At 35.3% G+C, this 27669-nt stretch overlaps 1 protein-coding gene and 1 non-coding gene across 21 annotated transcripts in view; one reads left to right on the top strand and one right to left on the bottom strand.

The window, feature by feature from the left end:
- Positions 1-27669, top strand: part of HACE1 (HECT domain and ankyrin repeat containing E3 ubiquitin protein ligase 1) — a 100966-nt gene that overhangs the window by 57177 nt on the left and 16120 nt on the right. For all 20 annotated transcript variants that reach the window (XM_078369886.1, XM_078369880.1, XM_078369879.1 and 17 more), the window contains 9 exons: positions 1999-2149; positions 8552-8886; positions 9386-9454; positions 9700-9787; positions 16722-16833; positions 16929-17026; positions 17204-17291; positions 20663-20812; positions 21342-21538. In XM_078369886.1, coding sequence (XP_078226012.1) covers positions 1999-2149; positions 8552-8886; positions 9386-9454; positions 9700-9787; positions 16722-16833; positions 16929-17026; positions 17204-17291; positions 20663-20812; positions 21342-21538 — 1288 coding nt within the window. The remainder of the gene's footprint in view (positions 1-1998; positions 2150-8551; positions 8887-9385; positions 9455-9699; positions 9788-16721; positions 16834-16928; positions 17027-17203; positions 17292-20662; positions 20813-21341; positions 21539-27669) is intronic.
- LOC118153307 (U6 spliceosomal RNA) lies at positions 23187-23296 on the bottom strand. The gene has a single exon (XR_004742560.1). It is a non-coding gene; the product is annotated as a U6 spliceosomal RNA (small nuclear RNA).

The raw sequence follows: 27669 nt of genomic DNA, 5'->3' as shown, positions 1-27669 counted from the left end.
TGATATGGAAATGAACACAAAAGTCATAGCAATATGCTAAGTAAGACACTAAGGAGATACCCATATAAACCAAAGGTGAGGATTTTACAGTGATAGGGGTTTGAGTTAGGAAATTAATTTTTCAACTTTTCTGTTAAAACATGTTAACTTTGGAACAAATGATCATTTTATGATCAACTGGAGAAGGGTATATGGGGTTTAGATTTTATAGTCTTTTTATATAATACAAAAGAGACACTTCACTGGTTGAAAAGTGAGGAAATGATCTCTTTTACAGCAGTGATTCAGCTTGGAAGAAGTTTTAATTGAGTAAAGTAATATAAAATTGTTAGGACTATATTTATAATTAATAATATCAGATTCTATGGTTTAAGAAAATACTTTTAACCTTAAAGTAAGATTAACTCCTGATATATTTCCTAGATCAGATATTTAAAACGAATGTTTGTATATGTGGTAATTTTGCAGAAGAAAATCAAATTCACACCTCTCTTAGAGAATTTGAGAGTCATTGTAGTTAACATTTCCAAAAGCTGAAACACTGTAAAAGAAGGAGATGGTTACAACCAAACTACATTTTTATTTTGTTAGTTCCATATGATATACAATTAGAATCACTATTTCATGCAGACAGATATGTAAAAATCAGTGCAAGCTAAATTAATCACTCTATACACATTTGATTCAAAATTACTGAAGCAAAAAAGGCATTGCTAATGTGTTATAGCTATATGGACAGCAATAGCTATTGATAATTTGTGAACACTGGTAGCTGACAGCTAATTTTTATTGACTTTTAAAACAACTTCATGAGTCTTATAATGATAAAATAGTATGAATATTAAAGTGAAAATTTGATTCATGTCACCAGGATTGAAAATGCCCTCTAAGTTGACATTTATCAAACAAATACTTTAAAGTAGACATTTGCCGTTAGCATCTTACTATTTTTTTAATATTAATACCTATAAATATAATAAAGGAAGATTTCAATGAACTGGGTAAAATATATGAGAAGAGACAGTAAGCTTTTGATAATTAAATTTTAAAAAAGGGCAGAAGCTTCTGCCATTCTGCCCAGAAGTTTATGCAACTCTTTACTTTGCTCCAACATTTGTTATATAAGATAACTGATGTTAGAGATATCAAAATAAAACCACCATCAACCAACAGAAAAAAAATTCAATATAAATTTAGCCTAACTCCTACAGTTTTTCTGTGGAAAGGTAATGATTGGTATTCATGATGATGACCAATCCCAAGTTGCTGTGGGATTCTTAGGGCTTTCTGATTAGTAAAAATGAGTTTATGTTACATTTAATATGATTTAGTGTTAATTAATTTTAGTCTTTTCTTTTTTCATGGTACCGGTATATTTCCTATCTATGTGTAGAGTCTTACTTAAGACAGCCCATTATATAGAGAACAAACCTAATATAGACAGCAACTTTAAAATTATTTAATTTGTGAATGTTCTATATGTGAACAATTGGTTACTATTCTGGGGTAGGAAGGGGATATGGGATTAGGGATACAGTGGCAGACAGTTCAGTTTAGCCTGTTTGTTAAAACAGTTGTGGGTTGGCCTAAGAATATGATGGTTTATACCATTGCTTCTCTGTGAAATATAATCAGAGTTCTAAAGAATAAATTTAATTTACAAATATACTTTTGAAAGTAAAAGTTTAGGGGTTGCCTTGAAGTTGTTGCCACAAGAAACCAACTATTCTAAAGGAGTGATTTTCTTCATATTTTAAGTTTTAATCATTGGTTATATTTTGGGTGCTTAAAAAATAGTAATTCATTTATATACAATTCAAATAATGTAACTTCTTGTTAAACCATTCTATCTCCTATCATGATAGGAAAAGAATTTTACTCCAGTTATATTATAATATGAAACAGATGGTCAGTGGGATGAAAATGTTTTAAAATAAGCATTTTAAGATGTAATTTGTTTTACTTCATCTAATCTCATATTTTAATTTTTATTTTCAGCCTATCTAGCAATTATGATGCTCAAATGAAGAGCCTTTTAAGAATTGTGAGAATATTTTGTCACGTCTTTCGAATTGGTCCATCCTCCCCCAGTAATGGAATTGATATGGGCTACAATGGGAATAAAACTCCAAGAAGCCAGGTGTTCAAGGTGAGAAAAGTAGATGACATTATTAGGAAGACATACGTAAAAGAGACGAATTTGACAAAGCATGCATTCATTAATCAGGAACCTCATGAACAGGATGTAAGTTTGGTTTATAGCCATATCACTTTTAAAATTAGGCATACCTTTCTCTTCTCTTTCTAATAACAGCAAGTTGGTGAGCTTTCTGTACTTTTCTTACAAGTAAATTTTTTTATTTCATTAGTGTTTTATTCTAAGGGTAGAGATATTTAATGTTTAAACTTAATTTTATTTAGTTATAGGTTTTTAATATAATATGCAGCTGGCATGCTTTTGAAAGAAATGTATTTCTTATCAGGAAGGAAATAAATGCAGTTTTAATTTAGATTTTAATATGATATGTGTGTTAGGTATGTGTCTGTGTATGTGTTTTTAAAGTAAAGTTACTTTCATTTACTGGGTTTACTAACAGTTAATTTCTGAGATCACTGCGAGGAAGAATTGTTGAGACATTTAAAAAATATATTTTGTATTGCTTCAGCTGCCTTTCTATATAAGCACATATGGATTAAATCCTTGGAAGAATGAATTCATGTAAAACCAAGGGAGTGTTGCTACTCATGTTAAATTATAATTTTATCAAGTAAGCAAAATGAATATGACTATAATTGCTTTTGTTACTGTTTCTGGGTGACATTTTAAAATAACAGATTTTAGAAAAATGTGTAATTTAATAACTTCATGTTTTTTATTAATTCATGTGTTTATTTTTGAAACGGAGCCTTACTCTGTTGCTTAGGCTGGAGTGCAGTGGCACAATCATGGTTCACTGCAGCCTCAACCTCCCTGGGCTCAGGCGATGCTCCCACCTCAACCTCCTGAGTAGCTGGGACTATAGGTGCATGCCACCATATCTGGCTAATTTTGATATTTTTTGGTAGAGATGGGGTTTTGCCATGTTTCTCAGGCTGGTCTCGAACTCCTGGGCTCAAGCAGTCTGCCTGCCTCTGCCTCCCAAAGTGCTGGGATTACAGGTGTGAGCTACTGCACCCAACCAACTTATATTTCTTTAAACAATGATTTGAGTATAAAATACAGGTTATTTATCAAAAAAATTATATAAATGTTTTTATGTGCCACTTCCTTGAAAACTAGTTAGGATTGACAGCTTTGCTGTCTGTAAAATTCAAAGCTAGATTAATGTTCTATACTAAATTATTCATTTCTTATGTGGAGAATTTTTGCAGAAAGGTAAAAATAAGCAGTTTGCAAGAACTTTGACCCTATAGATTAATACTTTACGGTAGTCTTTTAGAAAAGTATGTATAAATGTCTATCCATCTGTTTTATTATCTTTAAAAAAATTAGTCTAGGCAGGAAAGTTTTTAGCCATATCTGTATGCCTGTGTGTGTACATGTGTGTGCATTTTTTGTTTTCTTTTTTGTTTTTCTTATTGTGCCACCTCCTGGAAGAATGAAGTTATGCATTCTTGCAATTCTTGTGGCTTTTCACATACCACTTCCTTGAACTTAGGAGTGACAACTTACTGTCTGTAAAATTTTGATCTACATTATTGACCTACTTTTTTTGTCAGTACTGTTTTAAGCGAGTTTTACTGCTCAAACATTCATATCACACAAAGTTGTTTTTAATATGTTCTGGCATGGCTCACTCTGATAGTGATGGAATCTACCCGCGATTTGACTTTGACTCATCCTTTCTACTGACCTGTAATGATGAATATAAAATTGAATCAGGCATAGAAGTGGTCACCATTATTCAAATTGAGTTAGATTATATTCAATTTTGTCTGATGTTTTTGGTTAAAATTTGAATCTGCTATTAGCTAATATCAGACAGTATATATTAAGTAGCCTCTCTATAGGTGTTTAATCCTTGGTTTGAATGTAGTTTTCTACCTACACAGTCAATACAGACATGACAGAGTAGAAGAGGTTATCTCTGTTTTTCCTTTTTAGCTTATGTTTAAAAAATAGAACCCAGACTTTATGTTTTGTCATATATCTATGATATGTAATATGTAAATACTTTTAGTATCTTTGTTTCATTTTTTTAAGGTAGTACTTTCTACAGCATTCACAACTACAATTTCTTCTCATCACTTATTTTCTCTTAAATTTTGAACTTTCATTTTGGTAAAACACTTTAATTGCAAAGCTCAGCTAGTTTTTGAACACATTAATAAGTTTTAACTCAAAGAATTTACTAGTCTCTTTTCATCCAGTTTTATGAATTAAACACGGAATATTTGGGGATTGGCAAAATGATCTGCCCTTCCATTTACAAGGATAAAAATAGAAACTATACATTGTCATCCATGTGAATCAGGTCTCCTGTTCATTGTGGGGTGACTCAAGTTGTAAAAATCTTTACTATTTACTGAGTTGCTGTGATGTTAGACTGGAAATACCATTTTAATTCTTACCAGATTTTGTGTGAGGTAGCAATTGATCCCTAATTTCCATTTCATTAACAAGGTACTCTAATGCTACTTTATTGTTCAAATTAACTAATGGGTTTTCCATTAAGAATGAGTGGGTTTATAGGCCATATGTTTTTAGTAGGTGAAATTGTTTAACATCCTGTTACTAGTTTTCTGATTTATTTTAGAAGTTCTTTAAGTTAGTTTTAACACATAGCCATTCTTTGAGCATTAAGAGATTTTTATCTAGTGCCTTGGGAACTTTGGAGCATTTGAAGAAGGTCATTTTTATTTTCGAAACACAGTGAACATGGGGAAGACAATTTAGGCTTCCTGAGTTCTTGCTGTGTTCTTTTTTTGTGAATAGTAGGCTGTGACTATTAATGGTTACATAGACTTACAATTTGGAAAATTTGGTAACCAAGAAAGATTGTGAAACTTTTAACTGTAAGATCTTATCTTGTGGGTTGTGGCATTTGACATTATCACAAGTTAAGAATAGTCAGACTAACAGGTTATCAAGGTACTCTTAATGAACATAAGTTAGTAATACGATTCTGCCAGATTTATTCCTCATTTCAGCACCTTGAAATTTTAAAAATATTTCAGTAAGTTTGAGATTGTATATTATTGTTTCAAAATATGACTTAGAATGCTTATAAATCATTTATGATTGTCATATCATTGTACAATATAATTCTTTGGTAATGATCACTCAATAATAATGAATGGAGCAGTATTTTCTCAGTACCAAGAAACCCACTAATATTTTCAGTAGTAATTGACTCATTGTTCAGTAACAATTGGTATGTATGGTATTTCTTATTTAATGTATTTTATTATTTATGAATATAGAAAGCATTATAGATATAGTATGGCAATGGTTTATTTTTAATTTTAAAACGTATTTGAATCCTTTTTGTTGGTGGCTGCTACCACAGTTAGAAATTAAAGCTGTTTTCCTAGTATTCTTTTTTGTGATTGAAGAATGAATTTTCTGAATAGATCTTCAAATAGAAAACCCTAGGTAAACTCACCTCAAGGTTGGGATTTAGTTTTAGTGCATATATGATTAAAGAAATAAAAGTTGAGAAAAGAGAGAAAATTAAAGAAAGGCCCAATGTGGCTTACTACTTATTTTTTTTTTCTCATTCTTCTAATTGTTTGTTGTGTTCCTTTATTTAAAACTCTGGCTTTTTGAAACCTTTATTGTCATTTTTACATGTACCATGTTTTTTTTCCTTGGTGTTATTTCTGCACCACTCAAAATTTGCCTTTCATTTTTTACACATTGTCAGTATTTGAAAATAGGATTGCTGTTGGTTGAGACTCTGCTCATCTGCATGATCAGCTGTGTCATTTCTTGCCTTAGGCCTCACCTCCTTTCAGTGTGTTGATTTTCTGGGTTTTATCTTTTCTCATTTAGAGGCCAATTATTCTTTTTTCTTTTTGTTTCAAGCAGTTTTATATCACCACCTGTTCTTTCCATTTCAGAAATTCATTTTCTGATATAAGTTTTGCTGACATAAGTTCTTTTCATCTTCTACAGCAGGTTCAGTGTTTTGCTCATAAAGAGAAACTATAGTTTCATGGATCGTGATTAGAATTTGCAGTGAAGGTATCTGTCAGTATTTATGGCAGCTGGTACTTCTTCCCCTCCTTTAAGCAGTTCAGGGACCCCAAATCTGTCAGCCCTTGTGAGTTTGGAAGAACCTGTATTGTGGCTGAGAGGGATGCTTACTTCAACTTCAAAGGAGGGTATAATTTCTTTTAAAAAAGGAAACATTGTACTTACCTGCCTGCCTAGTGCATATTACTGATTGAGTGAGTGAACTATGTTTTTGTTGATTATAGTAGTGGTGGTTTTGTTTGTTTTGTTGTGTTTTTTGCCTTTTGGTTTAATGTGTAAATGAAGGCCTGGGTGATTTAATTATTTGCAAATTTAGTAAGTAAAATATTTTCAAAAAGGGAATGTTACAGAAATCTGAAGAAAGGCTAAAAATGACAGGGAAGGTATTTGTTAGATAATGGTTATTCAAACATTTTCTAAGGTTCCAAATATGGTTTTATAATCTCCTTCCGTAGTGGTCTTTAAAAGAAAGATTATTTCTTTCCTTGAAATATTTTAAAGGTGAGTCTTTCTGTAGCACATGGTCTAGTTTGTAGCATTCTGTAATCATAAGATTCAAAAAATGAGATTAACTTTTATATTTATTTGCAGAAAGATATCTCATCATCTCAATAAGAATATTTAAAATAGTGTAGGATAATGGGATTGTTTAACCACAATATCACTTGTAAACTATTAATCTTTATTTGGTATTAAAAATATCCTAGCAGGTCTTTTATTTTGGCGGGGGTCAGGGGGCGGTGTAGACAGTGTCACACTCTTTGGCCCAGGCTGAAGTGTAGTGGCACGATCACGATCACGGCTCACTGTAGCTTTGACGCCTGAGACTCAAGCAGTCCTCCCACTTCAACCTCCCAAGTAACTGGGACTACAAGTGTGTGCCACTGTACCCAGCTAGAATAATAATAATAGGAAATAGCTTATTCTATCTCTTTTTCTTTTAAAGCTGTTAATCTTTACTTGGAATTAAGAATTTGCTACTCAGTATTTTTTTTTTTTGGAGATGGAGTCTCACCCTGTCACCCAGGCTGGAGTGCAGTGGTGTGATCTTGGCTCACTGCAGCCTCCGCCTCCCTGGCTCGAGTAATTCTCCTGCCTTAGCCTCCCAAATAGCTGGAATTATAGGTGTATGCCACCACACCTGGCTAACTTTTTGTATTTTAGTAGAAATGGGATTTCACCATGTTGGCCAGCCTGGTCTCGAACTCCTGACCTCAAGTGATCTACCCACCTCAGCCTCCCAACTGCTGGGATTACAGGCATGAACCACCACCCGCAATCTGCTAGTCAGTATTTTAATAGAAGTTTGGTAATTGTATTTCTTGTTTTAAAAAAAACCCTAGTTATTAGAGATGGATTGTGTGTGTATATACACAAATTTGCCACATTTTGTAATTTCTTGTCAAACATTGTCAAAATTCTAGGAATTAAATGTAAAGAAAGGAGTACAGTAAACTAACATGTTCATTAGTTTCTTTAGGGATTCTCTTTCTTTTTTTTTTTCTTTGAGACAGAGTCTCACGGTGTCTCCAGGCTAGAGTGCAGTGGCTCAGCTCACTGTAACCTTCGTCTCCCGGGTTCAAGCGATTCCCCTGCCTTAGACTTTTCAGTAGCTGGGACTGTGGCTACTCCTGAGTAGCCACACCACCATGCCTGGCTAATTTATTTTTTATTTATTTTTTTATTTTAGTGGAGACAGGGTTTCACCATGTTGGCCACGATGGTCTTAATCTTCTAACATCATGATCTGCCTGGTTCAGCCTCCCAAAGTGCTGGGTTTACAGGCCTGAACCACTGCGCCTGGCCAGGATTCTCATTTTTTAACTGAAAAAAGACATTTGTTTTATTGAAAGTTGTTGACACTGATTATATTAATACAGAAAATATTAAGAGTGATTATATATATATTTAGGATTCTCAGTTTTTAATTGAAAAAAGTCTTATTTGTTTAATTGAAAGTTGTTGACATTGATCATATTAATACAGTAAATGTTAAGAATGATTATGTATAATGGTAATGTGTGCTTTTAAAACTAAACGTTTGAAAATTAAAAGAAGAAAGATTGCTTGTGAATTTTTTGTTAGATTTAGTTTTTTCTTATTATTCCAAGGAACACATACATACAAACTAAATTATTGCCATAAATGAAGAAATTGTCATTTATATAGCATTCATGTAATTTTGTTACTTACCTTTAGGTATTACCATCACGTTAACTTGGGAAGATAGAAATAACTAGAGTAAATTTTCTCTTTTATAATATTTGTCTAGGTAGGAGGGTGTGTGTGTGTGTGTGCGCGTGTTTTATCCTGTAGTTTAAGGATGATGTTTAAAACACACTTTTGTTTCAGCCGCTGGAATTGCTTTGGCACTCATTAGATGAATGGCTAGTTTTAATAGCTACAGAATTGATGAAAAACAAAAGAGACTCAACAGAGATCACTTCTATTTTACTGAAACAAAAAGGCCAAGATCAAGATGCTGCTTCTATTCCTCCATTTGAACCTCCAGGACCTGGGAGCTATGAAAATCTGTCCACTGGCACAAGGGAATCTAAACCAGATGCTCTTGCAGGGAAACAGGAAGCCAGTGCAGATTGTCAGGATGTTATTTCTATGACAGCTAACCGGCTAAGTGCTGTCATTCAAGCTTTTTACATGTGCTGTTCTTGTCAGATGCCTCCAGGGTAAGAAAGTTTGGCTTATTTTTTTTTTTGTCTCTGATAGATAATGAAAAGCAGTGAGATTTTTGTAATTTCAGAAACAAATAATAATTTGTTGACTTAAAGTTCTATTTTCTTCTCCTTTTTAGATATACTAATCTAGATCTAGTAGGGAATATTTAAATTTTAAATAAGTGATATATATTATTGATTTATATCACAAGAATTATGAATGTCATCTTGTATAGAATCTCTTATCTATGTATTCAAAATGTGTGGAGCAGAAATGCACCAAATTTCAAGATTTTAAAAATCACTTTTTGATATAGTCTACTGATGAGAAGTTAGAATCATTTTACAAATTGGCTAGGCATGCTTCAGTTTTCTAAACTTAGAAAGAAGATCCAAACCCAGATTCTTTTTGGTTTAGAAGCCAGTCCAATTCAATATATATTTAGCAAATTTACTATATTATGTCACAAACTTTAGCCTGTGTATTCTGATGGATTTTTACCCCCGACAGAATGACTTCACCTCGTTTCATTGAATTTGTCTGCAAACATGATGAAGTTTTAAAATGCTTTGTTAATAGGTAAGCTTTCTGGGGTTTGTGGACTACCCTGGTAGCCTTTTCTCTTTTTACCTACAGTTTCTTCTAAACAGAAAAAAATGTTATTTCTCTTACTATTCAAAATATAGTCCATTACAAATGAAACTTTAATAAATGTGGATTATTATGTTTTTCTTTTGTTTCAATATTAGTGTATCTGAATTTGCATTTCACTTAATGTTACTTATTCTTCCTGTCCATTTAAACAAAATACATTTTTCTTTTAGAAATCCCAAAATTATATTTGACCACTTTCACTTTCTCCTTGAATGTCCTGAGTTGATGTCAAGATTCATGCATATCATAAAAGCACAGGTAGAAATTTTTCTTCATCTTTTTTTTCTATCTAATGAAATTAATTTATAAAATTCTAATATTTAGTGGAATAATTATTACACTTCAGAAATTCTGTTGTAAGAGGAATGATTGCATGTTACTTTACTATGAGGAGTAAGTTTTTTCAAGAAATATGTATTGAATGCCTACTATGTGCAGAGGTCTGTACAAAAACAGCAGAACACATTGCCACATTTCCTGAAAGGAGTTTAATGAAACTCCTTAGTCTTATAAGGCTGATTGTTTTCTTGAAAAATGATTTTAACCCCAAATACACTTGGGAAATTACATAACATATGCCCTTTGGAAATCTGTAAATCACATTGGCAGCATGTTAAAAGGCTTTGAGAAGCCCTTTAGTAAAAATAGTAATTTAGCTTTGTTAATCCTCCAAAATTATTTGACCTGACCACCTTTCTCCTTCTAGATTTGTACCTGTTCATTCCATATATCTCATGTTATGTAAAGGTAGCTGGAGGGGAAAACTTGGTTTGCTCCTTACCAGCGATGTGAACTTTGGGCATATTTCCTAACATCCTTGAAGCCTTGTTTGCTTCATCTACAAAATAGAGATAATGACAGCAGCCTCATAAAACTATTGTCAAGAATGACTGTGATATATGCTCAATAAATGGTAGTTGTTTTGGAGATAGAAAACTTACTCCTTTTCTCCAAGAGGGTTCTAATTCAGTCTAGCTGTAGATATAATAAACATATCTATAAAATAGTAGCTACAATATTACCTGGTTCTTTAGGAGTTTAAGGGAGGAAGAACTGGCTCTAGCATCTGTAGTTGGGAAATTTCAGAGAAGGCAGATTTTTAATTACCTTGAGAAAGCTTGAAAAAATATGCAACATTTTGATGGGAATAAACAAGGAGGGAGAACATTCTAGCCAACATGTGGGCTGGGGCATGTAAACAGAAAGTATATAAAACTGCAGTAGTTGCAGCAGAAATTTTGTGTAGATAGGAGCAATATAGAGTTCTGGAAAGGTAGATCGGGGTCATTTACCTGATGGTGAGCCTTGATTTCCAGATTGAAGAATTTTCTTTGTTTACTCAATTGTTAGGAGCCACTGATACACGTGCTTTAGAAGAATGGCATAATTCTGACAAAATTTTAGAAAATAATTTGCCAGATATGTAGGATAGACTATAGGCAATGGTTTGGTTAGTAGTCATAATAAATACCATACATGGTTTTTAATGTCTTTAGGGACATTTATCTTTTCAAAAGTTAAGCTGTGAACTAATTTTTATAAAATTATGCACAACTGTATAGAGGGATCTTTTGACATCTTTAATAAAGATAATGTACAAGAGAAGGCAGTAGTAATAACTTTCACTGAATGCTAATTTTAGGTCAGGTACTATATATTTGCTTCCATGAATTATTTTCTTAACTGTCATGTAAGATGGCTATTCTTTTTATCTAAGCTGAAGTGGGTTAAGTAACTTAAGTCATTCAGCTACTAAATAGGAGAACCAGAATTTAAAAGTCTGTCTGGTTCTCAAGTTCAATTTCTTTCTCTCTCTCTCTTTTTTTTGAGATGGGGTCTTGCTCTGTTGCCCAGGCTGGAATGCAGTGGTACTATCTTGGCTCACTGCAACCTCCATCTTCAAGGTTCAGGTGATTCTCCTGCCTCAGCCTCCTGAGCAGCTGGGACTGCAGGCGTGCACCAACACACCGAGCTAATTTTTGTATTTTTAGTAGAGACAGTGTTTCACCATGTTAGCCAGTCTGGTCTTGAACTCCTTGGCCTCCCAAAGTAGTGGGATTACAGGTGTGAGCCACTGCGCCTGGCCTTTTTTTTTTGAGACAGGGTCTCACCTGTCACTCAGGCTGGAGTGCAGTGGTATGATCTCAACTAACTGTAACCTCTGCCTCCTGACTGAAGCAGTCGTCCCAGATCAGCCTTTAAAGTAGCTGGGACTACAGGTGCACATCACCACACCTGGCTAATTTTTGTATTTTTTTGTAGAGACGGTATTTTGCCATGTTGCCCAGTCTGGCCTTGAACTCCTGAGCTCAAGTGATCCACCCGCCTTAGCCTTCCAAAGTGTTAGAATTATGGGCATAAGCCAAATTCACACCTGGCCAAATTCAATTTGTTAACCTACAGTATATGATACTGTTCTGGGCAAATGAGAGAACAGGTGAAAGATTTTAGTTTTTGAGAGATAATCTACTGTTTTAGGTTAGTGTAAAAGTAATTGTGGTTTTTGGCAATTACTTTTAATTGCCAAATTAAAATTGTCAAATTAATTAAAATGGCAAAACCTGCAATTACTTTTGCACCAACGTAATACTGTGTCTACTTTTTACTTTCTGTTCCTTCTCCCCTTCCTGAACAATTTAGTCAAAAAGCATCTGTATTAGGTATCCACCTTGTTGACCCAGAGAGGTGGGTTTTGTGCCTGACCACAGTGAGGAGGGTGTCTACAGGTGTAGTGGTGGCCTAATGTGGGGTTTTGGAGTTTGGGTGTGATAAGAAGGGTGTCCGAGTAGAAGAGGTTCCCACTGTGAGTTATGTGGGCTAGAGTGGCATAAGGATGTCCATGTTGGGGTTGGTGGCAGCTGATCAGTGCTGTCTGATGGAGCCCAAGTGGGGTGGAGAGCATCTATACAGTAGAAGGGCCATTTCAGTGACTGGAGATCGGTTACATATCAAGGGAGTGGGGTTGCAGATCAAATAAGCAGGTATGAGAGTCTAACTTCATTTGGGATTGTAGGTTGATCAAATAAGCAACTGTGAGATTCTGACTTCTCATTGTTGGCGAAAGGAGTTACAAAATGGAGGAAACTAGAGTATTTGGAGTTACCAGTTTGAATTTAGTTTTAAATCTACATAGATACATGTAGCAAACCTGGCACCTAGCTCTTTGTCTCTCAATGCCATTCTCAATGAACCAGGGCTCCTTGGAGAAATGGCCAATTCCAGAACTAGATCAGGGAAAGTATAAAATAAGCCTGAAACGTTGTGTGAGAAAGTAAGGAAGCATTCAACAAATGGTGGGTTTATGTTAACGTGACTCAGAGGACAGCTTGAATGGACTAGAATTTGAACATGAAAATAAATAGTGATAGCAACATAGTTATAAATAGGAACCTATGAATCTGTACTGAAAAAAATTAATGAATAAACGGAAAGTTTGGTGAAGGGTGGAATGTTTACACAGTCTCAAGTTATCTTGCAACAGAATAATTACAAAGAGAAAAAAGGGGTCTTCTAGTAGAGAAGTTTGGCAGCGATGAAAATAGACATAGGAATGTACCAGCTGATAGGATGCTCTGAGGACGCCATGGCATCACTTCTGTGATATTCCTGCCAAGGATGCACACCTTAAATCTAATCATGAGAAGTCATCAGACTAAATACAGTTGAGGGACTTTGCACAAAATTAACAGACCTGCAGTCTTTAAAACTATCAAGGTTATGAAAATTAAGTAAACATTGAAGCAATGTACCAGAGTGAAGGATACAGGACAAAACAAAGGCAGTTCATGAATCATTTTGCAATAAAAGGACATTATTGGAAAATTAGCAAGACTTGAAATGTGGTCTAAGGATTACATGTGGTAATGTTATCAGAGTTAATTTCTTGTTTTGATATCTGGTTATGGAGGAGAATTCCCTTATTGACAACTTACTCTCACATCAGAGGGAAAAAAAAGTACTTTGTATTTGGAAGTTATCTGGAACTTGGAGATTGTCCTTCTCTAGAAAGTTAAAAAGAACAACTACCTCTGCTAAGGGATTGACTTCTGTTAGTGGTTTTCAGGTGGCCAGTGGTTAGAGGGAGAAATACTTTGTTTTGCTGTTCAAATGCTATTAAGAGGAGCCTCTCTATATATAATCAGTTCTGTTTTGTGAATTATTTGGGGAATGCAGGTACTCTAGAAAGTTTACATACAAAAATGTGTCATTTGGCTGTGTAGGGGTGTGTGTGTGTGTGTGTGTGTGTGTGTGTGTGTGTGTTTTGATGTTAGAGATATTGTATTAGCTTTTGAAGGTAGCAGTTTGTACCTTTTAATGGTCTACTTGAGTTGCTTGAAAATGTTTCCATTTGTTTTTATTTTTTGGTTCACATTTCATAAAGGACATAGTTCAATATCTTATACTGGGCAGTAAGTTTTCTTTTAAGTAGTTATTGACAATAATTTTAACATTGTTGCGAATGACAGTAAGAACAATATCTATTTATTGAGTGTTCTTGGTATTGAGTATTAGAGCATTAGTATAAATGCTTTTAGTGTATTTTTCTGTTTGGTAAAATGGGGACAAAAGTCCCTTTTTCTCATAGCATTGTGAGGGTTGTATGTGGTAATGCATTGTGAAGTGCTTCGAAAAGTACGTGGCTTGTAGGTGCTTAAAAATGTTTGCTAATTTATGATTACAGTTATGATTATTATAATGATCTTTATTTGCATTATTGAATTCTTACAGTTAGCTCTTGAAGTAGTATTCTTTTCTGTTTTACAGAAGAGAAAACTAAAATTCTGTGAGGATTAGTAATTTCCTTAAGATAAGTACTTAAGTGACAGAATATTTCAAACCGTGTTTATCTGACTTCAAAGCCCATATGCTTCTGTGTAATGTTTTTTCTCTCCTTCTATACCAAACTTTTAGAAATAATTAGTATTAGAATTTCAAGTACTTTATATTCCAGTTGTTAAATAAAAATGAAATATTTAATTTCTATGCACAGTAGTGCATATAACATGTAACAAGTGCTTTATTAAAAATGTGGAAGACTGCTAAGAATATGGACAAAATTACACATTTAACTTTAAAAAGGTAGCATTTACTCTTTTCTTACTGAAAGAGCAAATATTAAAAGGCAGAAGTTTATCTCTCAATCATATTAATGTTTTTATTAAGAATTAATAACAAGTGATATTTGAATCTTTTAAAGCAAACTATTTAGTTTAACTCAGATGAAGAAGTTTATTGGTGTCCTAAAAGCTACCTGGAAGGTAACTTTTTTGTGGTGTTAGATGGTATTCATCATATTTATCCCCTGAAGCTCTTAGCTTTTGTGATGGTATTGCGCCACCTTAGATCTCCTTTGACTTTTCTTGTCTGTAACATTTGTAAGCAAATTCTCAGTTGTGACTTGTGATCATAAACTTGTTCTTGGTGTTTGTTCTCTGTATATTTCATCTCTTAAACCTTATCCTGTCTCCAACTTTTCTTTGTTCATGGCTTTACTTCCAGTGTCTCAGCTGCAGCGCTGTTCAGTATCTCTTTCTAAATCCCTAATACTTACATCCCACAATATCTTAAAACTCATGATACATAAAACCTTACTCATTATATCTCCACCAGTACCTTCTAGGAGTGAGGGGATAGGTTGTGAGGAAAGGGATTTTCACCTTTAAGTTACTTCTGTTAATAAGTTCTATCTGCAGAGATCCTTCCTTCCTTTTTTTGTTTTTGTAGAGATGGGGTCTCACTTTGTCACTCAGGCTGGAGTGACAAAACGAGTGCGCTACAATTATAGCTCACTGCAGCCTTGAGCTCCTGGGTTCAAGGGTCCTTTCACCTCAGCCTCCCAAGTAGCTAGGACTACAGGTGCGTACCACCATGCCTGGCTAATTTAAAAAAAAATTTTTTTTTTTTTTTGGGTAGACACAGGCTCTCACTGTTGCCCAGGCTGGTCTCAAACTCCCGGGCTCAAGCAATCCTCCTGCCTCAGCCTCCCAAAGTGTTGGGAATACAGGCATATGAGCCACCATACCTGACCTCTTCTCTTACTTTTAATACTGATTCAAAGGAGTAGTATCTCTCAGATTCACTTCATTGTTCCTCTTCATTGCTGCTGTGACCAGGACTTCTGTAGCTCATGCTTCACTGTTTAGAACTTGATATTCTATACATATTACATTATTCTATGTTAGTCTCATCTGTTTAACTGTATTAAACAGTTTTTAGCAAGTTCATGGAGACTTTTACTGCTCATATGTTACATGCAGTGTTGGTACCTACTAGGTAGTCTACACTTCCTGATGAATCAAAAATTATAGATCACTTAAAATTTGCTTACCTGGTAGATGAACAAAAGGGAGAGACTTCTTTTGCTATTCAAGAGATCTTATTCTTTAATTTTTAGGGTAGAGAATGAGAAGGGATAACAAATTCCATTTCAGTTTCTATATATATTCTAAAGGATAGAAATAAGAATAAAGTTAGGAGTAAGAGGCTGGGCGTGGTGGCTCATGCCTGTAATCCCAGCACTTTGGAAGGCTAAGGTGGGTGGATCACCTGAGATCAGGAGTTTGAAACCAGCCTGGCCAACATAGTGAAACCTCATCTTTACTAAAAATACAAAAATTAGTCGGGTGTGATGGTGCGTGCCTGTAATCTCAGCTACTCAGGAGGCTGAGGCAGGAGAATCAGTTGAACTCAGGTGGCAGAAGTTGCAGTGAGTGGAGATCATTCCAGCCTGGGCAACAGAATGAGACTTCATCTCAAAACAACAATAACAAACTGAAAAAAGAATAAAATTCGGCGTAAGAGATTATTTTCATGAAAAATTAAATGGAACATGCAATGTGATTTTTCTGGGTGTGAAAATTCATTGTAATAGGCTTGGATTTAAAAGAAATTGAGAATGTGTTCAACTATGTATCTGATATTAAGTTCTTAGACATAACCAAATTTATCAAGTCTTTTATATTGAAAATGAAGGAATTAAAAAAATATATTCTCTATGTAGTCAAACTATTTCAGCTATGATCTGCCTTTTCGTGAATAGTTATTGAAATGTTAAAACATCTAGTAATTTCTTATTGTATATAAAGATATAAGAATGATTATTTGTAGAAAAGGCATTTAGCATGCTAGCAAAATCTGGTAATTAGATGACTGATATACTGCTAATATATTTTACTCTTATTTTTTGAGCTAGCCTTTTAAAGATCGCTGTGAATGGTTTTACGAACATTTGCATTCAGGCCAACCAGATTCAGACATGGTGCACAGGCCAGTGAATGAAAATGATATTCTGCTGGTTCATAGAGGTATGTTTAACAAAGAAATGGATACATGTGTGAAGCACAAAGTGCTTGTTATTGTAAATTTTAATATGTAAAATTAACCAATGCTACATATTTAGATTCTATTTTTAGGAGTAGCTGTGAAGTTGTGTCAAAAGCAAACTGTGCAAAGCTAAAACAAGGGATTGCTGTACGGTTCCATGGAGAAGAAGGCATGGTGGGTACAAAGGAAGACGATGTAGAAATCACTGTATATGAAGAAAGATTGAAATGCCCTTTGAATAAAGTTTGATATTTAGTTGATAAAGGAAGAAAACTAAATTTTGTTATTTAGAAAAACATTCCTTATATAACATATTTATGTTGATGCTGAATTTTATTTTCTTGAATTTAGGGTCAAGGTGTTGTGCGTGAGTGGTTTGATATTCTGTCCAATGAGATAGTCAATCCTGATTATGCATTGTTTACCCAGTCAGCTGATGGTAAGTTGTACGGTCTAGATGACTTTTTCTGCAACTTATCGCATTTTTCATACTCTTTCAGTACACTTTATCTTTGATTTGCACAGTAGACCTGTGAGCTAGGCAGGATGCTCTTATTTTATAGATGAGAAAACCAAAATTCAGAGTTTTTATCTGCATTCACAGAGTTAATAAATGGTAGAATCATAAGTGGAACTTGACTCTTGGCCCCAAGGAGGTTTCTTATCAGTCCTTTGTAAAATAAAACTAAATTTGTTCAATTTAAGTATTGTTCTTTAGTCTACTTTTTTGAGGTCAATTTTTTTTCATAGATTCATGGTGCTTTTAGATGGACTTAAATAAAAGTCCCTATTTGGAAAAATAAAAATTTGCTAACCCTATTTGAGTTTCCAAGTTTTAAAATATATTGGTTTTAGGAAAACCAAAGCCTAGAAATCATGATGTAAAATTTCAGCTCTTAATCTATTTATGTATACTAACTATTTTCAGTCATTTAAAGAGATCAAGACCTGGCTACTACAAAGCTCTTATTTAACCATGTCATACAGATAATTAACTCTCTTTGTTGAAATGGTGCTTGTGACCTAGAGTTGTAATTTGATATTGTAAACTAAATGGAATTAGTTATCACCTCATTTGTCTGAGGCATATTTGAGAACTCTCTAATTTAATAAAGACATATTCCAAGTAAGGTGGGATTTCAGTTTTCAAATGCTTTGTACAGTTGCTTGTTTTTCCTAAAAATCTTTCCTTTGCCCAATGTTTACATTCTTTTATAAGGAGAGAATACTTCATTAATTGTAGCTTCTGATTGCTTCCAACCAAATTAGCAGTAAATCCCCATTTGATAAGAAGGAGGATTTTAGGGGAGGCAAGTGAGAGTGGGCCGCAATAGAGCTAGGCAGCTGCAGGCATTCATCCCTGTGATGGGCTTCTTGGATACACCTTTGAGTATTTGAAATCACCTAGGAACATGGTACTGCCTGCTTTAACTTGGTAACCTTTGATTCTTTGCTCTGAGGTAAATTTGGTGTCTTTGTGAATGAAAAGTTCAGTGAAGCCTTGAGTTTAATTATTTAGGCCTAATCTTTGAAAATAGATCTAGCATTATATTTTAGACTTACTTCTTCTCTTTATATCCTTTATTCTAAGTCGATTTAGTTCAGTATCTCAAAAACAGATTTGGTGTGGAATCATTAGTTGAAGTACTTCCTTAATGTAACAGATTTATAACAGAGCAAATGTTGAAGTACATAGACCCATAAAGATTTGTTTGTTTGTTTGAAACAGATTCTCGCTCTGTCACCCAGGGTGGAGGGCAGTGGCCTGATCTTGGCTCACTGCAGCCTTGACCTCCCAGGCTCAAGTGACTCTCCCACCTCAGTCTCCTGAGTAGCTGGGATGGCTGAGGTGGGAGGATCACTTGAGCTGGGAGAGCTGCCACAGCGCCCGGCTAGTTTTTGTATTTTGTAATTTCTGTGTGTGTGTGTGTGTGTGTGTGTGTATTTTTCTGAGACCATGAACAGAATTGGGAGGGTCATAGCTATGTATTTTTTTGAATTTAAAATTTGACGTAAACTTTTAATTCTATTTAAACTAATTTTCAAGTTAAAAACTGTTACTCCTTTTCTGAAGATTTTCTCGTTTCCTTTTTTTTAAAATTCTCCTTATCTATACTTTTAAGAATCCAGATTTTTCAGAAAGTAATTAGAGAAAAAATTAAACACAGAGCCAGGGGAGGAAAATAGAGTCATCAGAAATTTTTGTTGGTCCATAGCCCTAATCATTCCTTATTTTTCAGGTAAAAAATATTTGTGATTATTCTCAGAATATTATATTTTTGGGATTATGATTATATTTGTCTTTGAAGTTTGCCTTTATCTCACAAAGCTTTGCTTTGAATTTTAATATCGGGTGTTGCTTTATGACAGGGAATTATTCTCCAGAGGTCCTTAACAGTGAATGATGAGACTCACATGACTTACTGAAGTTATTCCCATAGATTTCAAAATTTGTACCTTATATCTAAATAAACTAGTCAGCAGTTTAACCTTGTGTTAACGCTGAGAAATCAAAGACCAATGAAACACAGAGTGAATTATTGTCAAAATATATATGTTCAATGACTAAGCATTTCACTTTCCAATACGTTTCTACCTTTTATTTTTCTTTGATGCTATTTCATTAGGTTTATCAGTTATTCTTTCTTTTAGCCCAGGCATTTACAATAGTAGTATGTGGATAAGCTCATGACATGTTTGTTGAATGAATTTGTAATATGAATTAGTGGCCATCACAGAAAAGTACGAAAAATAGGAACAGAGTTATTTAAAGTTGAGGTTTTGGCATTAGGTTTTAACATTTAACTAGTATTAGTTTTTTGTTTTTGAGAATTTTTTTTTACTGTGATAAACTCCACATAAAATTTGCCATTTATATTATTTGAAAGTATACAATCAGTGGCATTTAAGAAGATTAATGATGTTGTGTAACCATTGGCCACTATCTATTTTCAGAGCTTTTTCATCATCCCAGGCAGAACTTCCATACCCGTTAAGCAATATCTCCCATTTCCCCTTTCTTCAGCCTTAGGTAACTACTAATCTACTTTACATATCTATAAATTTCCCTATTCTAGATAATTTATAAAAGTGGATTGATATTCCATTGCACTAGATTTTCAATAATTGATAACTATTGCCTTTGCCATTTTTACTTTCACCTCAGAGGTAATTGTTTAAACTTAATTGTTTGCCATTAGGAAGACTTGGTTACCTTGTTGACTGGGGTGTTTTTCTAATCATTGTGAACAGGCATCAAGTTCATTGACTAGGTCTGTCACTTAAGAACAGTTGTAAATTTAAATTTTTTAGTTACTCTCATAGTGTTCTACTCTTAAAGAAGCAGAAACTAGCAAATACTCACTGCACTGGCATATACAGATGAATGGGATAATGTCTGTCCTAGTGAACAGCCTATTGCCATACTGCCTAGGAAATTGTGTTTATATGCACGCATGTGCGTGTGTGTGTGTGTGTGTGCGCGTACGCACGTGTGCATATGATTTTTGCTGTATTATTTCCAGGGTGTGGAAATAATGACCTTCCAACTAATTTCAGTCAAAAGTACTCTAACGTTGTCTCTCTGCCATAGACTTATTGTGATAAATATGTATGAATTAATGATTATCATCTGTACTTACAGTTCTGCTTACCACCTTTTATATATTCCACAAAGAACATTTCTCTGGAAGTTTATACATAATGAAACCTTAGCTTTGCTGAAGTTGTATGTTAATTAGTTTATCTGCATTGAAATAATCTTTCTTCTGCCTATAGATTCTTAATAATATTTTGTATTTATTTCAATAGGAACAACTTTTCAGCCTAATAGCAACTCTTATGTAAATCCTGATCACTTGAACTATTTTCGTTTTGCTGGGCAGATCTTGGGATTAGCTTTGAACCACAGGCAGCTGGTCAATATTTACTTCACACGATCCTTCTACAAGCACATTCTTGGTATGGCTCTAGTATTATTGATGCAGACATTTATTTATATTGTTTTTCTTTCAGATTGAGGAAAACTAGATAAGCAGTGGCATTTTGGATGAGATAATTTTTATTTTGATTGGAGGCCATCTGTATATATAAAGCATTGGAGTTGGAGGGAGAAAAAAAATGACCTACCTTTTTTTTTTTCCAAACACTTTTAGCTAAGTTTTTTTTTTTTACATTTTAGTGTGTATATGTTTATGCTAAGAATATATTCCAATATGAGTATACTTAAGATAGTTGGCACTTTTGAAGTTTATAATAACTTCCTGAATAGCTATTTCAAAGAAAGATTACATTGTAATAATGTGAAAGAAACACAGGCTTAATTTAACAGACTTCAAATTCAGGAATCCATTTAAAACATGCTGTGAATAGGATTATATTATATTTTGCAGTTTTTCAGAGTATCTGTAGAGGGCAGTATACTACCGTTAAATAGAGAAGGGAGGCAGAAACACTTAGTCTATAACTACTGTATGTTTGCATTTTGTAGGTATTCCTGTAAATTACCAAGATGTGGCATCCATTGATCCAGAATATGCCAAAAATTTGCAGTGGATTTTAGATAATGATATAAGTGATCTGGGTCTAGAACTAACTTTTTCTGTTGAGACTGATGTGTTTGGAGCAATGGAAGAGGTGCCTTTGAAACCTGGAGGTGGGAGTATTCTTGTGACACAGAATAACAAAGTAAGTACTTAAGTTTTTGCCTTAACCATTGTTTGTAACTTGGCCCTGATAGTTTGCTAGTTACTCTAAGTTCTTCTGGCATTTGTAGAAAAACTTTTACTGTTATAATTTAATAACAGATAAAACATTTAAGTTAACAAAACCATCAAATATTAAATTTTGATTTAGAAAGGATTATTTTGTTAATTGTGCTAGCAATGCTGAGGTGGTTCCTAAAAAAGTCTAGAGCATTTCAGCTGATAGTATAAATTAGGCCTAGGCATTTTGAGAAATCTGATTAGAAATATAAACTTAATTTATAATTTTGAACTGTTGAAACTTAAATTACTTGCTAAACTTGTTAGAGGGCCTATGTAAACCAGTCTCCACGTGGGGGAGTCACTTATTCCCAAATTTTATTAAAAGGCTTTGGTGATTATAAAGTGAAACCAAATAGATGAAAATACCTTTAATTTAAAAAGCAGTATGTTACATAAATAAATGCAAGTAATATAGGCAAATGTATACATATTAGTTCCACATTTGAAATTTAATGCTCTTAAATTAGTTAGATGTGGCCTCTTTTGCTCATATCTTCAGTTCTAGTTTTTAGAACTGAAGCTATAGGGGTTTAAATGTTAGCGTCACTTTTATAATACTAGTCATAAAGTTCATCCAGCCTGGGAGGAAAGACAAAAGAAGATAGTAGAGTGGGGCAGGATATCAGGGAATGAATGAAGTGGTGTGGAAGTTAAATTATAGAGGTGAAGCATTAAGTGGTCAGGTAGGAGTAAGGATGGGAAGAAGGAAATGTTCTGGGCTTACAAGAAGGCACAGAGGTGACACAGAACATGATGTGTTTGGGAAACCACAGATCAGAGTTGTGGAGCTTAGCTTAGGTTGCAAAGTAAACAAATAGAAAAGGATGATGTGGGGAAGGGAGAAAGTGGCCAAATTCTGAAAGACTTTGCATACACAATTAGTAATTCGAAAATTATTCTGAAGTCTATAGGGATGATTGCAGATGTTAAAGAGAGAAGTGATATGATCAAATTTCAGTTAAAAAAAACCCCCAAGAAACAACTGAATCAGCTTGGAGTGTGAAGAATGGGTTGAAATGGGGCAGTACTGGAGTCAGAGCAACTGAGAGGAGGCTGTGGCATTTTGGTTTGGGGAAGCATGCATGAGGAATTAAGGCAGTGGCAGTGACGATGGAGAAAATGGGATAGCTTTTAAGCTTGTGAGGATAATAGAATTTATAGAACTTGGTAATCAATTGGGAAGATGTGAAAGAGGAAGAACTCAAGGGTGACTGCCACTTTTGTGGATTGGGTGACCCAATGACTGATAGTGTTGCCCTCCTACTCTTCATCAACCTCATTATCATTAGTTCTGTTTTCTAGTGATAGTAATTACTACTTATTGAGTACTTTGTGTGTTTCATGTGTCTGAACTATGTTCTTTGTGTTTCTCATTTCCTGTAACAGCCTCTTGAGATAGTTGTTTCTCTTTATTCAGTGTAGAAATGGCCTTAATATTAAAAAATTTTGATATTAGGTTTTTATAATGTGCTACGCACTGTTTGACATGACTTATGGGTATTGTGTTTAACTCTGTGAGGTGGAGATACCTCTTTCAACAGGCGAGGAAACAGAAGCATATAGGAGCTAAATAGCTTTCTCCATGCAGTCTGTACATTTCAAGACTGCTTGTGCAGAGGCCATCCTAATCTTCTCTGTATCATTCCAATTTTAGTATATGTGCTGCCAAGGTGAGCACTCAAGCCTGCTTGTAACTACAACACTACATTTCTTTAGAAGTTAAATAAATGCCCAGGGACACAAAACTTGTAACTGATGTTTTCTTTTTTTAAATGGACATCCATTAGAGTAACTGCTAGGCTTCTCATTTACTAAGGCAGTGAAAATGAACAAAGTAGCAAATACAAATTTAGTATGTTTTATCAATTTCATTTTAATATGGTTTTATTGCTAGTTTTATATGGTTAAGTTTTTATGGCTAGCTTTGCTTGATTTATTTAACATACATATTTAATGCACATACAAACACAAAACACACTTTTATCCATAGATTATTGACTTAAAGTAGATTCTTTATATGTATCTTTACAAAAGTATACAGGGGCTGGATGCAGTGGCTCATTTCTGTAATCCCAGCACTTTGGGAGGCCAAGGCAGGTGGATCGTGAGGTCAAGAGATTGAGACCATCCTGGCCAACCAACATGATGAAACCCTGTCTCTACTGAAAATATAAAAATTGGCTAGGCATGGTGCTGTCTGCCTGTAGTCCCAGCTACTTGGGAGGCTGATGCAGGAGATTTGCTTGAAGCCAGGAGGCGGAGGTTGCAGTGAGCGGAGATCATGCCATTGCATTCAAGTCTGGCGACAAAGCAAGACTCTGTCTCAAAAAAAAAGAAAGAAAAAAGTATAGAGTTTGAGCATCCATAATTCAGAGTGCCCCAGAGTCGGAAACTTTTTGAGTACTGACGTGAAACCATAAGTGGTAAGTTTCTGATCTCCTCTGACCAGTGGGCACTCAGAATACAAGCATACAACATATAGTTGATTCAGTATCCCCAAAGGAAAGAAAACCCTTCCAGCCCCCTTCTGCTGCATGTACATATTTTTTTTACACACCAAGATTCCCTCAAAATGAAGTGAAAATGGAAAGGAACTGTGACTTTTCAGTAGTCTAGTTGCAGTAATTTAAGAAAAGATACGTTAAATTTTTAAAGATTTATGGCAATAGAGCATCTCCTGATCACAAAACAGTGGAGAAATTCATTGATGAATTTGCCAAGGTCATTGCTAATGAAAATCTGATGCCAGAACAATCTGTATTGTTAAAACATCACTGTTTTGTTGCTGTTGCCTCAGAAACACACTGACAACAGCTGATAAGACATTTCTTTCATTTGGACCTTGGGGAACCTGATGTGAAGACACATCTGATTGTATGTCTTGGGGTTGATCTTTTTGTGGAGTATCTTATTGGGGTTCTCTGCATTTCCTGAATTTGAATCTTGACCTGTCCTGATAATTTGGGGGAGTTCTCCTATATGATATCCTAAAGTATGTTTTCCAACTTGATTCCATTCTACCCGGCTCTTTAAGATACCCCGATCAGTCATAGGTTTGGTCTCTTTATAGGATTCCATATTTCTTGGAGGTTTTATTCATTCCTTTTTGTTCTTTTTATCTATTTTTGTCTGCCTGTCTTATTTTGGAAAGATAGTCTTCAGTCTCTGAGGTTTTACCCTCCGCTTGGTCTATTCTGCTATTGATACTTGTGATTGCATCCTGAAGTTCTCCTGTTTTTCACCTGCTTTGTTTTTTTACCTCTATCAGGTCTGTTACGTTCCTCTCTAAGCTGACCTTTGTGGCTATCAGCTCTTGTATTGCTTTATCATGATTCTTAGCTTCATATTGCATTGGGTTACAACATGCTCCTTTAGCTCAATTAAGTTTATTACCTACCTTTCAAAGCCTATTTCTGTCAGTTCAGCCATCTCAGCATCAGACCAGTTATGTGCTTTTGTTGGAGAGGTGTTGCAGTCATTTTGAGAGGAGGCTTTTTGAGTTTTCAGCATTTTTGTGTTGTTTCTTTCTCATCTTTTTGGGCTTATCTACCTTTGATCTTTTTTTTTTTTTTTAATTTTTTATTGGATTATAGGTTTTGGGGTACATGAGCAGAGCATGCAAGACAGTTGCGTAGGTACACACATGGCAGTGTGCTTTGCTTTTCTTCTCCCCTTCACCCACATTTGGCATTTCTCCCCAGGCTATCCCTCCCCACCTCCCCCTCCCACTGGCCCTCCCCTTTTCCCCCCAATAGACCCCAGTGTTTAGTACTCCCCTTTCTGTGTCCATGTGTTCTCATTTTTACCTTTGATCTTTGAGGTAGCTGACCTCTGAAGTTTTTGTGCGGTCTTTTTGTTGATATCGTTGTTTTTTCTTCATTTGTTTTTCCTTTAGTAGTCTGGCCACTCTACTGTAGGGCTGCTGTGGTTTGCCGGGTGTTCTCTTCAGACCCCAGTTGGCTTGGTTTCTCCCATACCTGGAGGTATCAGCAGTGAATGCCATGAAAGAGCAAAGATGGCAGGCAGGTCCTTCCTCTGGAGGCTCTGTCCTATGGGGTGCTTACCTGTTGTTGGCCTGCCCGCACCTATAAGAGGTGGCTGGAGACTGCTTGTTGGGAGATCTCAACCAGTCACCTGCCAAAAGAAGCAGTCTGACTGCTTTTTGGTGGAGCACGTGTGCTGCTTTGAGGGGGACCCTTCCTTGCTGGACTGCCTGTATTCTCCAAAGCCAGCAGGCTGGAGCAGGCTGGAGAACCGCCGATATGGCGGTCACCCCTTATCCTTGGAGCTCGGTCCCAGTGAGATAGCAAAGCTCTGTTCTACACAACATGAATGATTGGCGTATTACTGGGTAAAAGTACTGGTATGCTTAGTAAAATTTGTATTGTCATGATGATATTAATTTGTTTTATTCTGTTTGAAGGTATACTGTCTAGTGAGGCAGGGAAATGTCTTAGAAAGAGTTTGACTTAGATTTATCTGTTAAACACAGTTATCTTTTAACTGTTTGAAAAACTCTTACATTACTGAAAAATTAAGAAGGGTTTTGATAGCTAGATTTCATTATTTTATTGAAAAATACCTTTCTGCCTGTGGATGCCGCTGAAGAAGCATTGTTAAAGTCTCTCTTCTCCCCATAGTCATGTCTAAGTCAGAGTCTCCAGAAGAGACTGAACCGCTGAGAAAGCTGTTTATTGGAGGGTTGAGCTTTGAAACAACTGATGAGAGCCTGAGTAGCCATTTTGAGCAATAGGGAAGGCTCACAGGCTGTGTGTTAATGAGAGATCCAAACACCAAGCACTCCAGGGGCTTTGGGTTCCTCGTGTATGCTACTGTGGAGGAGGTGGATGCAGCCATGAATACAAGGACACACAACATGGATGGAAGAGTTGTGGAACCAAAGAGAGCTGTCTCAAGAGAAGACTCTCGAAGACCAGGTGTCCCCTTAACTGTGAAAAAAATATTTGTTGGTGGCATTAAAGAAGACACTAAAGAATATCACCTAAGAGAATATTTTGAACAGTATGGAAAAATTAAAGTGGTTGAAGTTATGACTGACAGAGGCAGTGGCAAGAAAAGGGGCTTTGCCTTTGTAACCTTTGACGACCATGACTCCGTGGATAAGGCTGTCATTCAGAAAGACCATACTGTGAATGGCCACAACTGTGAAGTTAGGAAAGCCCTGTCAGAGCAAGAGCTGGCGAGTGCTTCATCCAGCCAGAGGCTGAAGTGGTTCTGGAAACTTTGGTGGTGGTCGTGGAGGTGGTTTCAATGGGAATGACAACTTTGGTCATGGAGGAAACTTCAGTGGTCATGGTGGCTTTGGTGGCAGCCATGGTGGTGGTGGATAATGGTGGCAGTGGGGATGGCTATAATGGATTTGGTAATGATGGAAGCAACTTTGGAAGTGGTGGAAGCTACAGTGATTTTGGCAGTTACAACAATCAGTCTTCAGAGTTTGGACCCATGAAAGGAGGAGACTTTGGAGGCAGAAACTATGGCCCCTATGGTGGTGATGGCCAATACTTTGCCAAACCATGAAACCAAGGTCACTGTGGCGGTTCCAGTAGCACAGTAGCTATGGCAGTGGCAGAAGATTCTAATTAGGAAACAAAGCTTAGCAGGAGAGGAGAGCCAGAGGTTACAACAGATGCCTACCTGCTACAAAGAAGACATGATTTAGTCAAATACTCATGTGTATTGGCAAAAAACTCGAGGACTGTATTTGTGACTAATTGTATAACAGGTTATTTTAGTTTCTGCTCTGTGGAAAGTGTAAAGCATTCCAACAAAGGGTTTTAATGTAGATTTTTTTTTTTGCACCCATGCTGTTGATTGCTAAATGTAATAGTCTGATCGTGACACTGAATAAATGTTTTTGTTTTTTTTTTAACGTGCTGTGTAAAGTTAGCCTACTCTGAAGCCATCTTGGTAAATTTCCCCAACAGTGTGAAGTTAGAATTCCTTCAGGGTGATGCCAGGTTCTATTTGGAATTTATATACAACCTGCTTGCATAGAGAAGCCATTGTCTTCAGAAACCTTGGTGTAGT

The sequence above is a fragment of the Callithrix jacchus genome, chromosome 4 (assembly GCF_049354715.1).
Source record: "Callithrix jacchus isolate 240 chromosome 4, calJac240_pri, whole genome shotgun sequence".
In the NCBI taxonomy this organism is placed as follows: domain Eukaryota; kingdom Metazoa; phylum Chordata; class Mammalia; order Primates; family Cebidae; genus Callithrix; species Callithrix jacchus.
This window is presented reverse-complemented; position numbering and strand designations above follow the sequence as displayed.